At 46.8% G+C, this 14,510-nt stretch overlaps 1 protein-coding gene across 8 annotated transcripts in view; it reads right to left on the reverse strand.

Moving 5' to 3' along the window:
• The window catches only part of CHD6 (chromodomain helicase DNA binding protein 6), a 256,715-nt gene that overhangs the window by 96,967 nt on the left and 145,238 nt on the right, over positions 1–14,510 (reverse strand). For all 8 annotated transcript variants that reach the window (XM_019500672.2, XM_059733285.1, XM_059733283.1 and 5 more), the window contains 2 exons: positions 12,617–12,796; positions 9,191–9,301 (listed from right to left, as the gene is read on the reverse strand). In XM_019500672.2, the coding sequence (XP_019356217.1) occupies positions 9,191–9,301; positions 12,617–12,796 (291 nt within the window). The remainder of the gene's footprint in view (positions 1–9,190; positions 9,302–12,616; positions 12,797–14,510) is intronic.

The raw sequence follows: 14,510 nt of genomic DNA on the forward strand, positions 1-14,510 counted from the left end.
CCCTGGATGTCTTGCAGCAACACACTGCTTGCCCTGCCTGGCATACTGCTTGCCACCAGGCTGCTCCTGCCCCTTCTCAGGTCCCAGCCTGCCTCCCACTTTTGACCACCCACCCAAGCTCCCAGCCACTTCTGCTGTCTCTGAGCACTGCAGGCCCAGTCCTGACCACCTATTGCCTTCCCTCTCTCCCCTACTGTGGTCTTGCCAGTTCCTGCTCATGCTGCATGATGGCGGCCCCAGATGCCATGGGCACAATCCTGACTACCTGCCAGCAGGCAGATAAAATCAATTCACAGGTCAGATCTGATCTGTGGGCTGTAGGTTGCCAACTTCTGCACTAGGGTATTTCACTCAATCTGATAGCATGAAAGTATCTCTAGACTTTATAGTCTGAACATTTCTCATTGCAAAATGGAAGGGCTAGCCAATTTCACTGCCAGATCCTCATATGCCAGCCCAACACAATGAAGTTGGCATTATGAATACAACAGGAAGATATCCAACAAGTGTTTTCCCTTTTTTAAAATCACAGAAATCTCCATCCTTGGAGGCTTTTAAGACGTAGGTAGACAAAACCTTGGCTGGCATAATATAGTTGGGGATGGTCCTGCTTTGAGTAGGGGGTTGGACTAGCTGACCTCCTGAGGTCCCTTCCAACCCTATTTTTTAATGCTTTATGAAATATCTCTGCTGTCTTATTGACAATATTTCTATTTATATTCAATTGAAATGGGTTTGTCTTGTAATGAACAAGGTCTGACTGCTGCGCCTGTCCCAGTGCCACTTCTGAATTAACACTCTAGAAGCAGGGTTTGGCAACCTTTAATAACAGCACACTCTTGCATCCCTCTACTAGAATCTCCACTTATATTCACCACTGAATGCTGCAAATTCCTACTGACAATGGGATGGGGAGTGCTGAATTTGGCAGTGAGGGTAAGCAGAGGCTGTAGTAGTAGGGTGGGAGAGCAGAAAGCAGAGGGGTGGGGTAGCAGCAGGTGGCTTCAGTGCTGTGGAGGGGACTGGAGCACATGCCAGAGGAATGCATAGTAGCAGTGGTGTCTCCTCTGCCCTGCACATGTCATCAATCTCCTCCTGCTGGGTGTCACTGTGGATAGTTAATATGTTGCCAACCCCTGCCCTGGAAAATGCAAAGCCAAACAGAGGGCACATATATCCAGCAGATTTTATAAGATACCATCTAGCAGTTCCTTGGGTAGTTGCTAACAGTTAATTTCAGCCACTGATTTCCACAGGATGTGATAGGTCAGCAGCTAAAGGAGTCATCTCATGTCTCCTCCACTCTGCACTTTCATGGAGATGCAGAATCAGACTAACTACTCCAACCCAGGTATAGGTGAGGCTAGCTCCAATTCTCTTTCCCTGAAGAACTAACTACTCAGCAGAGGAGAAAAATCAGTCAAGAGGAAGGCATTGTGAAGCAGTTTCATTCACCTGAGGATGCACTGTGTTGCAAAAAGTGCCATAAAAATGCAGCCCACAGACAACTTGCAGAGGGCAGACAGCTCCAGACTATTGAGATATAGTACAAGAATGCCAATAAAAACAAACTAGATCCCCCATACATGGCAGTATTTCATAGGGCCATGCTGAGCAAAATGAGTTACCTCAATTTACAAATGAACCAAGAGAAAAAAGCAGTTTTTCCTGTTGTCTTCCTATGCCCATAGCACAATACTGTCCCATTCACAAGGGAGGGATATGTGTTGCTCTCCGTCAGCATGTAAGTGCCCCCTACGTGCAACAGGCTCCATAACAGAGCATCGTTCACTACAGCATGCTCTGATGGCAGACAACTGGCAGCCATGTGAGCAGGCAATGGGGGCTGAGGAAAGGAAAAGGACAGGAGGAAAGACTCTTTCACAAATACACCCAAAAAGCAGGAATGTTTTGGGTGCTCAGGGAGTGTCATGCATAGCCTCCTGAATTACCATATTTACCAGAACACAAGGTGACCCTGAATGCAAAATGACCCCATAAAAAATTTGATTCTACACATCAAGAATTTATAAATTTATTATAATTTTCCATGTATGGAATCTAATTATTAGAGGATCATTTTAAATTTTCACTCCCACTACTGCAAGTGTGGGGGGGGGGGAGGTGATGGAGGGGTCAAAAAAAAGGGGCAGGTGGTAGGGAACAGACAGTGGGGGAGGCAGTAGAAGGGCAAGTGGTAGGGCAGGTGGGGGGCAATAATGGGGCAGGCAGTGCAGGGCAGTGGGGGCAAGTGGTAGGGGGCAGGCAGTGTGGAGGTAGTAGGGGCAGGCAGTGAGAGAGGCAACTTGCCTCCTGCTGTCTCTCCCCACTTACCCCCCATCCTGCAGCCTCAGGCTGCCCCGATTCCTCTGTCTCCTGTTCCTCCCCCCTCCCCGTGACTTCTGCCATCTGCAGCCTCAGGTCCCTGCCCCTCTTTTCCTCCCCCCCCACAAAGTCTTTCTGTCCCTCTACCCCCACCCCTTACCTTTGCTCTACACCAGCAGGCTCCATTCCTGCTGCAGCCTAGAGCAAAGGTACAGCAGAGGGGGAGAGAGAGAGAGAAGCAGTGCTGGGAGGGGGGTGGGGAGAGGAAGAAGCAGTGTGGGGAATACTCGGGGCTGTGGTGGAAGGGTGGCAGATGTGAAGAGGCAGCAGAGGGCAGGCAGCTAAGGTTGGGACTCAGAGTTGCAGCAGCTGCTTGCCCCCGCCTCGCAAAGGTTCTCATTATTGATCCCTGACCCCCTTAATTCCCAGAAAAGCATTTTTCTTGTTTGTAGGACACATGTAAGGGAGCCAATCTAAAAAGTTTCTTCTCCAGAGGGTCTGCAGGGTCTGCTCACAGGGTCTGCAGAATCAAAGGAAACTGCTGCAGAGAGAAATGGAACAGGAAGAGCAGAGTCACTCTGACCAGAGAAGACTTTGGTTAGTAGATCTCAGAAATCAGAGCTTTAAAATCCTCTATGGAAGCACAATTTGATAACATCAAAGCAGAGATGAAAGAAACTGGGGGCAGGGTCACAGATATGGAGATAAAAGTGGAAGGAAACTTGCAATCAGCAGCATTGGCAACGTGTGTGGCTTGGTGATTGGCTGCTGGGGGACACCCCCAGTCAGTGATTGGTTGCAGGGGAACCCACCCCCAGTTGGCAATTGGCGGCAGGGCCCCACCCCCATCAGCAATCTGGTGCCCCCCCCCAGACTCAGGAGGCACCAGTCGCCCATGATCAGCAGTAAATCTAAAAAACAGAATTAAGATGATTGAAAAGAAAAGAAAATTAAGTACATAGATAATTGTGAAGAAGAAATAAAGGAAGACACATAAACTATATAGAAGAAATAACATCAGAATAAGATGGTTCCTAGAAGGTATGAAGAAGGGAGAGCCAGCTGGTAGGGGTACACCGATAAAGATTTTTTGGGCCAATACCAATGACCGATTATTGACTAGCGATATCAGACAATATTGATCCGATTGCTGATATGCAGTCTGGCAGCTAGCTTGGAGAGCAATGTCTGGCTGGTAAGTCTACAGCGGAGAAGGGGTGTGGGGGAGGGGAGGGCCATGGGGTGGGGGCAGATCGAGGCATCCACCGTGAGAGAGGAAGTGGGGCTGGTTTAGGCATTATACAGCTAGGCGGGGGGGGGGAGGAGAGTGGGATGAAGCCGCAGGCAGCTTGCCTGGGGACCAGAGCTGGGGGGAGGTGGGGCATGGGTCCCACTGCTGTGCACACCCCAGGGGAGGTATAGGGGGCATGTGCCCCTCCGGATCCATGCATGGGGCAAGGGCAGGCTGTTGCTGTGAGCTTGGGGCCAGGAGCTGTGCCAGCCTCTTCCTGGTGGAGGGGCTGGGCCACGGCTGTGCTCAGGCTGGGCAGGGCAAGCAGTGGCAGCACTGGGTGTGGAGGGGGGCCTACAGCCACCCCAAAATTTGCCAGAGCACCCCCTCCCAGCGCTGCCACGGTCTGCCCCATCCCTGTCTTCCCTGAGTGCAGCTCTGGCCCAGCTCCCATGCCAGGAAGAGCCTGGCACAGCCCCGGCCCTAAGCACACAGCCTGCCTTCGCCACATGCATGAATCTGGGGGGCATGTGACCCACCCACCTCCCCCGGGGTGCGCACAGCAGTGGGAGGTGCTCCCCCGCACCTCCCCTGGACAAGCCACCTGTGGCTCTATCCTGCACCCTGCCATGCCCCGGCTGGGCAGCACCTGCCTCAGCCCCAGCCCCAGTCCCTCCTTCACTGTGAGGGCCTCGATCTGCCCCCCCTCATGCTTTTTCCCTCCCCCACGCCCCTTTCCCCCCCACAGACTTACCAGCTGGACACTGCTCTCCAAACTGCTCAGCTGCACTCATGGCTGCATGCATGCTACAGCTATGCGCATACACCAGGCATTTATTGCCAACATAATCAGCCACATCAGCCAAAAAACCCCGATTGCCGATATTGTCAATTCTCCTTTTATCAGTGCTGATATGATATGGACCAATGTGTCAGTGCACCTCAACCAGTTGGTATTCCATTTCTTTCTACACCTGAAAACAAAGACAATAGTCCTTGCCAACAGAGCACACAAAACGCTCTAATCTCCCCCCAACTCAAACCAAGAGATGTTTGCTCTGTTTTGACCAAAAGCATCTAATTCTAAAGAAAGTTAGAGAGACTTTGGATCCTACTTGGGAGGATGTAAAATACAAATGTTTCAAGACTTGTTACAGACAACATAAAGGAGATGGAAGGAACTGAGTGAATTACACCATCTCTCAGAGAAGCAAGTATAAGCTACAGATGGGGTTTCCCTTTTAAAATTATCTTCACAAATTGTGAACATTATAAAGGAGAAAAAAGGCCTTAAAATCCTTGAGAAATTAAGCTAAATAGAAAGCATCTTGGAATCTCTGCCTGAAACTAATACACACAGCAAGAAGCAAGACCATAATACTGAACAAGAGAAAAAAAAGATACTGAAGGAAAAGGACAAGGTGACTGGAAGAGTCATAAAGCTAGTGATATTCAAGAGGATTTGAGTGGGACTGAATGAAAGTGATGAAAAGAAAAAATGGAAGGGGGAATATCACAAGGGGGAAAAACAATTAAAATGGTAATGTTGGGAGCTGAAATAATCATGAAAATGGGGAAGTAAAAACATATTCTGAAGCTAAAAGCAAATGGTAAGGGGTGGGTATAAATATAGTGTAATACGTGAAGAGACTGGGAGGAAGGCCTGATACATTAGACAGAGGAAGGCTCTGTACAATATCCTTCAAAAAAACAGTATCTGACGAATTGTAATATAGTGCCATGACTCTCCTAAGTTGGGAGTCAGGAATCTCCCAGGAAGGAGGTCACTACTCAGGTGTGGAAGGGATAAATATTGCTTTCCATCTGAGGGTTAGAGTGCAACCTCACACTTTAAGAATTTTAGGGTGAGAATGTATAACTAAAAGAGCACTGCAGGTATATTAAGTAGACCAAACATAATCTAGATAAGCTTTATTTTTTTATATTATAAAGAGGTGAAGGCAGCTCAAGGTAATACACACACACACACAGAGATATTAGGGCTGTCAATTGATCATGGTTAGTACACGTGATAAATGCATTAATCGATATTGAGTTAATTTTTTTAACACATTAATCGCACACATGGTTTTGGAGCCCATGCCCAGGCTTCACTCCACTGCCATCATCACTGCTTCTGGGGCCACCCAGTGGAGCAGTGATGGCAGCGCAGAGGACCGCAGGGCAGCCCGGGCATGGGCTCTGGGCTGCTGCAGCAGGGATGAGGAATGGCACGCACAGACACAGAACACAGCCTGGCAGTGTGTAGAGAACTGCCTGCCAGGTAAGCCTGTGGGAGAGAAGGAGAATGGGGAGGGAAAGGGGGGGGGGGGGGGGGGCAGATTGAGGCCCCCGTGGTGAAGGAGGGAGTGGGGCAGGGAATGGGGTAAATGAAGCCCCAGGACTGGGGCAGGTCATGGCATAGAGAGGCATGTGTCCCCCAGATTTTTGCATGGGGTGAAGGCAGGCTGTAGGCTGGGGCTCTTTGCACCCTGTTGCCTTTGCCCCGGGAGCTGCACGCTGGCTGTACCACGTGTCCCCTGCCCGTCCAGTGGCGGGAAACACAACATGGCATCGCATGGCCTCCGGAGCAAGGGCAACAGGATGTAGAGCCCCAAGCCCGCAGCCTGACTACTCCCTGCACACAAATTTGGGGGGCATATGCCCCCTGTGCTTCCCCCTGGGGTGGGCAGAGCAGCAGAAGCCACATATCCCCTCCCCCCATCTGGACTGCCACTCTGTCCCACAACTTGCCCTGGCTCTAGGGCCCCATTCACCCCAGCCTCTGCCCCACTCCCTCCCTCACTGTGGGGCTTTGATCTGCCCCCCCCCCCACGCCCATACCCCTCCACAGGCTTACCTGCTGGGTAGTGTGTGTGTGTGTGTGTGTGTGTGTACGCACGCGCACCTGCCCCTCACTCCCAAGCCACAGCCCCCTCAGCCCTGCTGCTGCCTCTCACACCTGACCCACAGTACCCCACATCCTGCTAGGGCATGCAGAAACTGCCTTCCCCAGGCTCCCAATCCCCCACACACACCCACAGTCCCCCACACCTTCACAAATTCGCACACACAACCCATCCCCACCCCCCAACCATACAAAGTACCTGCATAATTTTGCATAATTCGAGTTTTTCTGTGCATAATTTTGAATTTTAGCTGTGTGATTAAAATCACAATTAATTGTGATTAATTTTTTTAATTGAGCAATTGTGATAATTTTTTTGAATGATTTGGCAGCCCAAATATATATATATGTATTTCCCATCCAATAACTCAGTCTCTAGCCAGAATCTTTGAATATTAATTAATATTACTGAATCTTACATTTACATATATGCATTATATTAATAATGTATGCTAATTTATGCAGATTGTTGCATATTATTTAGTTTGTAAATATGTAATAACTTAAATCTCTTGTGAGTCCTGTATATTATTATTCCAATATTAGAATTCCATATTTTCTTGAATAAACAAGATGTTAAAAAAAGAAAGAAATGCCCTGTCCAATGAACAACCATTCTTGTAGCCCATGGACTCAAGTTAAAGCAACAGCAGGTCAAGTTTGCAATGGTCTGTTTCATATGCAGGCCAATACATTTGTTGGGCAGCCCTGCAGACTAGTGAGGAATGGTGTCTGTAGATGCAACAGAGGCTACTGAGCCCCCACAGGATCAATAAGCCACACACTAGGGCTCCTGTTTAGTGGCTTCTCATTGCTATAATGCTGTACAGTGGCTCTTTACAATTTTTTCATGCTGCACTAGAATCCAGAAGCAATATGTTAAGAATAACTCACAACAGAGAGCATGGTTAAAGAGATAATTACACATACTCTGGAATTAAGCAGGGTGGCAGGAAGCACAGTAGACCCATGAGACCTCAGTCTTTCTCGTGATAAGTGCTACCTTGCCAGAGCGGTCTAATTATCATTTAATTTCATTTTCAGTTTAAAAAATGATGGGAATCACTGTTGGGGCAAATATTTCTACTGCACAGCCCCCAGTTAGCACTGCACCCTCAGAGGATCAAGGCCAGGTGGTCACTGTGGTAACAAGCCTGTAGCCCTACAGTTGAAAGGATGAGATTAGTGTGTGCAGGGGGTGTGCAAAACCAGTAGTGTGCCTTGCAATTCACCAGCTACGCACAGATCTTAAGGTATCCTGCATCTGGGGCAGTAACAGAACCACATAGTTTTGCCCTGACAACCATTCATTGGATGTTCTGTTTCATTAAAAACCTGTTTGGTGTGTTTTGTTCATGTCAGAAGTCAAACTTATCACCAGGTTTGGGGTCAAGGAATTTTTACTTAGGCAGATTGGCAAGGACATCACTTGGGTTTTATATCCCTCTGTAGCATGGGGCTCCACCCATCTGCTTGAATCATATGGGCTTATATCACCTAATCAAAGACCTACCAGGGCTGGGACATGGGCATGGGTAGTACTGCAATCTCCCCTATTCTTTGCCAGTGGCAAAAAGACTAGCTTCCTGAGGACTGAAATGTTCACTCTTTCTAAAATCTTTGGGTGATTGGTTACTGCCCCAGGAAGGTAGTATTTATTGGCTTTGACAGAAAAGAGCAGTAGTCTAACTAATGAGGGGTCAGGGAAAAGGGGGGTACAAGAATAGCAGCTACCAATACTCCCAGCCAGCTACACTGTCAACAGCAGCCTAGTAGTTGGTGCTGCCCTGTGTGCCACCAGGATGCAGAGCTGCCCTGTTATGCCTCTGGAAAGAAGGTTAAATGGGGATCTAAGGGTCCTTGATATTCCAGTCTGGCTAGTCACACTGGGATCAGCATTATGGCAGTTCTCATGGGGGCTCTCTGAGGCACCTTAGTGCAGGCTGCTGCAGTGAGCCTAGAGTACCTACTTAACCATGTCCCCTAGTGCCTTGCAGATGGACAGAATAGATCTGGTGGATGATGATATGAAAGAGTCTGGGGAAAAATCTGTTCTGGGTTTGGCACCATGTATTGGGAATGCATACAGATGGGCCAGCTTCCAGCACTTAAATCAAGCACTACACTATAAGGCATTTACAGTTGCCAAATAAAGCCTCTCTTCCCATTACTTTTCTGGTAAAGTGAGAGGCATACACAGTGCAGTACAAATGCACTGCATGTCCAGCATACCAGGGCATTTCCAAAAGAGCCTTCTGGTTCCATTGCTGCAAAATAAAATGGCTGTGACTGTCACTTATAAGGTTGTTCCTTCCTTGTCAAGAAATTTGCTAAGCTCTTATCTCTATCACACTGCAATCTGCATAATCCCAAAGAGCTTGGTTTATGGTTTCCAGAGCTGTCAGTAACTTAGTCACCCATGTTCTATTGACTCCTCCTTTGTACTTGCTAGTAGACATAGAGGTTTCTCCCAGTCTTTGAGAAGCAGCCCCTTAGAATACAGCACCACATCTGTGTAGCAATACATAGCTGGAACACACATTTCCCAGCTGAGGAACTAGAATCTTACAGAATCTGCCAATGGATTTATTGTAAATGGAGTAGCATGCATGTGAGTGTATGTATGGGGGGAAGAGGGGGCACGTATGTCCATGCATATTCAAGCATATGGGAAAATGAGTGTGTGCAACTGTGTCAGTCTTCAAATCCATGTGCACTGACCCTACCTTTTCATTCTTTGTGTCTGTGTCCAGATCTGCTATCTTAGCCCACTTCTGCCAGAAGTTGGGATCATCCAAGGAAATGTCAGTTCTGTTTCCTGAAGCTACAAAGCTGGCCTAGGAGTGAAAGAGCAAGTAAACAGACTTCAATCCATCATCTTACTACAGCAAAAACAGCTTTATTATCGCAGACGCACAGAGCGCCCACCCGCAATAGCATATCAGCCTGCACTTAAAAGAATTACTGGCAAGAAAGCACTGTGCCAACATTTGCTAAGGGGAGCTGGGAGCCAGCCTCATTTTCAAATGCTCATGTCTAACTCACTGGGAATTTAAATTGTGCCATTTTACCCTGAGAATGGATAATAATAATTAGTATGGCCCCATCCTTCCAACCAGTGCTCAGAATGCCAGCCATGGGAGCAGCAGTTTCCATGGGCCTCAATTCATTAGAGAGGATTCAAAACACTGCTAGGGCTTAGTTCTCAATGCAGGGCTCCTGGAAAAATAAATCTCAAGAGTCCAAATATCTCAATGCTTCCATTCATAGAATCACAGAAGGGACCTCAAAGGCATTTACTTCAACACCCTGCACAAATGCAGGATGCATTATTCCTAAACCATCTCAGACAGATGCCTATCCAGCCTTTTCTTGAAAGCCTCCAATGATGGAGATCGCAGTTTCCCTGGGCAGCTTGTTCATCATCCTATTAGTACAATTAAGAGGCTTTTTTTCTGAGATTTCCTTAAGATCTGCTTTGTTGAAGTTTTTACAGTTGTTCTCCCTTTTCTTTATGGCAGCCTCTCAAATATTGGAAAACAGTGATCATGTCCACCTTTAATCTCTTCTTTACCAAACTAAACACATCTAATTGTTTCAGCCTTTCCTCATACAGCTTGAATTACTTATCTTTGGACCCTTTTCAGTTTCTCTACATCTTTCCTAAAATGAGGAACTTAGCACTGCACACTATACTCCAGCTGAGGTCTAACCAGGGCTTAGCATAGTTTAAAAAGCAGTAAAGCAGATTTAGAGTAAATCTCAGAAAAAAACCCCTATAATCCAGTTCTCCAATTAAACAAGATCCTTTGCATTCCAATTCTATTCTCCAGTGTTTGCAACCTTGCTTAGTTTCATGTAATTTACAAACTTGACTAGGAATCTATTACTACATCCAAGTCATTAATGAACTTGAACTTGCAACCTCCTGCCATTCTGACATCAATCCAGTTACAGTTATTCCTTGCTTGTGGATATTGCGCCAGTTTCATATCCATCTAACAGCAATTTTATCTATCCCACATTTCTCTGAGAACACATCAAGTCCTTAATAAAGTCCATGTATATTATGTTCACTGCATTCCCTTCATCGACCAAACTGGTTACTCTGTCACGGAAGTTTGTTTGGCATGACTTGTCCCATGTTGGCTGCTAGCAATCATGCCTTTCTTCTCCAGCTGTTTACAGAGTGACTATTTTCTAATTAGTTCCAGTAACTTCCCAGGTATTGAACTTAGGTAGGATGACTGGTTTGTAATTCTCAGAGTTCTCCTTTCATCCCTTTTTTAAGAACAATTCTCCAGTTCTCACATGTCTTCCAATGGCTCTGAGATTTCTTCAGCCAGTTTCAACAAACTGGGATGAATTTAATCAAGCCCTGCTGACTTAAAATTAATTCCAAGTTTGTCAAAAGCTCTCAGGCATACGCTTTGCCTATCTTGATCCTCAGCCCTCCTCCTCCTTTGTATTATTTTTCTTAGCTATTTGCTCTCAGTTTGCTTATGTTATGATGATGGAAGCAAAGTAGGCATTGAGCAGCTCTCCCTTCTTTGGGACTTCTGTTAATAGTTCACCCTAGCTATAGAGCAGTGTACCCACAGTTTCATTGGTATTTCTTTTCTGTCCAATGTATTTATAGAACTTTTTTCTTTAACATCCCTTACCAACTGTATCTCATTTTTGTCTCATTTCAGGGAGACTGTACAGGGCCTTTCTATAGTACTGGCAGCTCAGCTTTCAAGTGTGCTTTTACTCTGGTAAGACACCTGTAAAGACTGCAACACAGATTCTAATGGGCCAAGTGTAGATGGACTCCAGGTTGTTTGGGCTCAGGCCACAAGTAAAAGGCTGGCCCTAAAATTCCCTTGGGACCTGACAGCTCAGCGCAGCTCCTTCCAGCTCACAAAACCTCACCAGTAACAGACTGTGCAGGCCTCCTGCTGCCCCAGCTGGCACAGGTAGGAGATTCTGGCTCTGCAACTAGAATATGGCTCTCAATTCTGATGATGATGCACAAGAAAGAGGGCGGGGGGTTAGTAACAGCCTTCAACTACCTGATGAGTGGTTATGACAAGATAGAGTTAGACTGTTCTCAGTGGTAGCAGATGACAGAACAAGGAGCAATGGTCTTAAGTTGCAGTAAGGGAAGCTTAGGTTAAATATTAGAAAAGCTTTCTCACTAAGAGGGTAGTAAAGCACTGGAACAGAGAGCATGTGGACTTTCCATCCTTAAAGGTTTTTAAGACCCAGCTAGATAAAGCCTTGGCTGGGATGATCTAGTTGGGGATGGATTGAACCCTTTGGGCAGGGGGTTGAAGTAGTTGACCTCCTGAGGACCCTTCCAACCCTAATTTTCTATGATTCTATGAAGAAAGAGCAGATTTCAGCACCCTCCCCAGGGCCATGTAGCTTCTGAGAACTTACAGAAGCCAGCAGATTTGACCAACACACTAGGCAACAGATCTGCAGAATAAGAAAGGTCTCTTCAGGGCAGAGAAGCAGTATTTTACAGAGCAACACTGAGGTAAAGCAGGGAAGTTATCTGCCTCATTGGAGGCAGCACTGAAAACAGAAACCCTGAGTCATGGCTTTAATCACTAACACCCTCCCCACATGCACACTCAGTGCAGATAGGCCCTACACCCTGCAGAAGACCAGACTTTGCATGCAATCTTCCTATCACAGGAAAGGTTCCAAAGGAGTGTACAGTGGGGATCAAATTAAGCAGAGTTCCATTTATTGCCATCTATTGCTCCCATGGGCTGCTGCTTATTTTTCTTCCTCTTCTGCTAAGTATCATGGCTATCAAGACAGGAAGAGAGGGAGCTCTATGTGCTGCCCATCTGGCTTCTGCACTGCTATCATAATGCTGCACCAGCCTGTGATGGGGTACATAAAGTATTATGGGTCCAGCAGGATCCCACTCCTGAGAGCAGTCTATGGGTAGGGAGAGTTTTCTTGGCTTTTGTAGCAACAGAACCCTTGCCCAGTTGAGACAGGAGAAGGTCAGAAAACAACAGACCATGCCAAGAGCTGGGGATTTTCATTTTTGGTATTCCACATGTTCCCAGCACACCCCACACTAGCACTGAAAGAACAGTTAAAAGCCAAAGCCACTTGCAGAGAGATTGATCCCCCTGGGCACATTGCACCTTGGCAAAGGTGGAGCCCTTCCCCTCAGACTGGATAGTGATTGTCTGTGTTCTGCGCTGCAGGATCTGATCAATATCTTCCTCACAGAACTTGGAACCTTCATCTTCTTCATCCATTAAAGCCCCATAAGCACCTTTCCGCAATAGGTCCTCTACCTCCATCTTTGAGAGCTGTTGTACCTGCACCAGGAGACAGAGAACATTAGTAATGGTGAGAGCAGCCTCTTGAAAGTGGTATCGTGATGGGGTACACAGGCAGTAAGGCTCTCAGGAGTCTCTTCGTGGCACAGGGCAGCACTGTGTGGCTGTCTCTGCACATGCTAATTCCAAAAATGGAAGCAGTATAGCTATGTTAGTGCAGTGCTGCACCACAGTACGTGCCTCTGCTGACAAATAGGGCTTATAAGCTCAGGCAAGGCATCACAATAGCATGCATATGCTGCTTCCAGTTCTGGAGTGCAGAGCCAGAACCAGTTTTCTGCAAGGTGCTGCCTTGACCTCTGTTTCCTCTGGAGAGTGCAAGGCCTTGAGCTAGACCAATTGTTAGAGGCTTTCAAAGTTCCAGCGTGACATCACAGAAAGTAACCGGGGAAAGATGGTACATGGAGAATGGGCACTGTGCAAAACCCCCATATACTGAACTGAGCCTAAACACCTTGTGAATCCCCAGACAAGAGCCACAGCAGGTCCAATAAGCCCAGAATAGAAAGGGAAACAGAGCTGTACAAGAATGAACAAATATGCGGTGAGGAAATGAGGCAACAAAATATACTGCCCCTCTTCCTGGAAGCCTGCCTCGGACTTGTTAAGATACCTACTGCTCAGGGCAGGAGACATGCCTGCCCGTGTGCAACAGGTTTCTAGGACTCCTCTCTGGACCTGTAAAAATTAAATCGAACTAAGACTGCTTTTTCCACACAGATACCTTGCTTACCCTCTGTGCCCCTCCTTTCAGTGCACTGTTCAGCCCTACACTGACAGGCTGATCTTAGAATGGTGTATAATACAATTAAGCTGTACTGTTTAATGGGTCATCACAATCATGGCCTCCTCCAGTTGAAGTGCTGGAAAAGCTTTTCTGAACTACAATAGGAAGAGTTTTAATGAATCCCAGAAAGCCCACATCCATTACCTGGCTTTGTCTAGCTTAGTTCTAACAATTCAAAGCAACTGGCTTCCCATCCAAGGAGATAATGCTATTAGACACTGCCCATTTAGAACCTTATTCCTTATACACCGTCTCAATCTTTCTAAATTTCAATCCAGGAATGCAAGGGGCCTGGCTGCTTAGGCCTGTCCCTCTGGCAGACAAGGATTCTGCTTAGGTTTGGCTTGTCACTCTGACTAAGGACTTTGCTAGCTGTATTCAGATGACTGACAGATGCTGTCTTATTTTAGGAATGCTGCCTTTATGACTGCAATTTACTTTAGATTGCACTCCTTCCCTTAAAGAAGGATCAGGAATTAGACCATTTGGAGCTTACTGGTGGGGCCATGAAGACAAGGGATGCTGTTTCAGAGTTCAAAGAACTCTGGGGCACACTCTCCCTTGGAGTTACTCCTGGACTGGAAAACTCAAGGAATACTCAAAAAGACTGTGCAAAGGATAGGGGTACAGAGCAAACAGTTCTCTGCAGAATCCACAATACCATGGTACCTTCAGATCCCCTGCTGGAGCTTACTTTAAAGGCCATAACACCCTGTCCTGGAAGAGACATAGGATGCCTTTCCAGCTAGGTTACCTCGCTTGCATAGAGGTGTTCCTAGATGATGACTCAACTCTGGGTTCAGTAAATTTGATGGAAGTTGTTCAAGAGCTTCTATGCTTTTTAGTAAGTTGCATCCTCATCTAGCTATGCATCTCATCTTGGGAGCAACACTTCTAAATTAAGCA

The sequence above is a fragment of the Alligator mississippiensis genome, chromosome 9 (genome assembly GCF_030867095.1).
Source record: "Alligator mississippiensis isolate rAllMis1 chromosome 9, rAllMis1, whole genome shotgun sequence".
NCBI classification, from domain to species: Eukaryota; Metazoa; Chordata; order Crocodylia; family Alligatoridae; genus Alligator; species Alligator mississippiensis.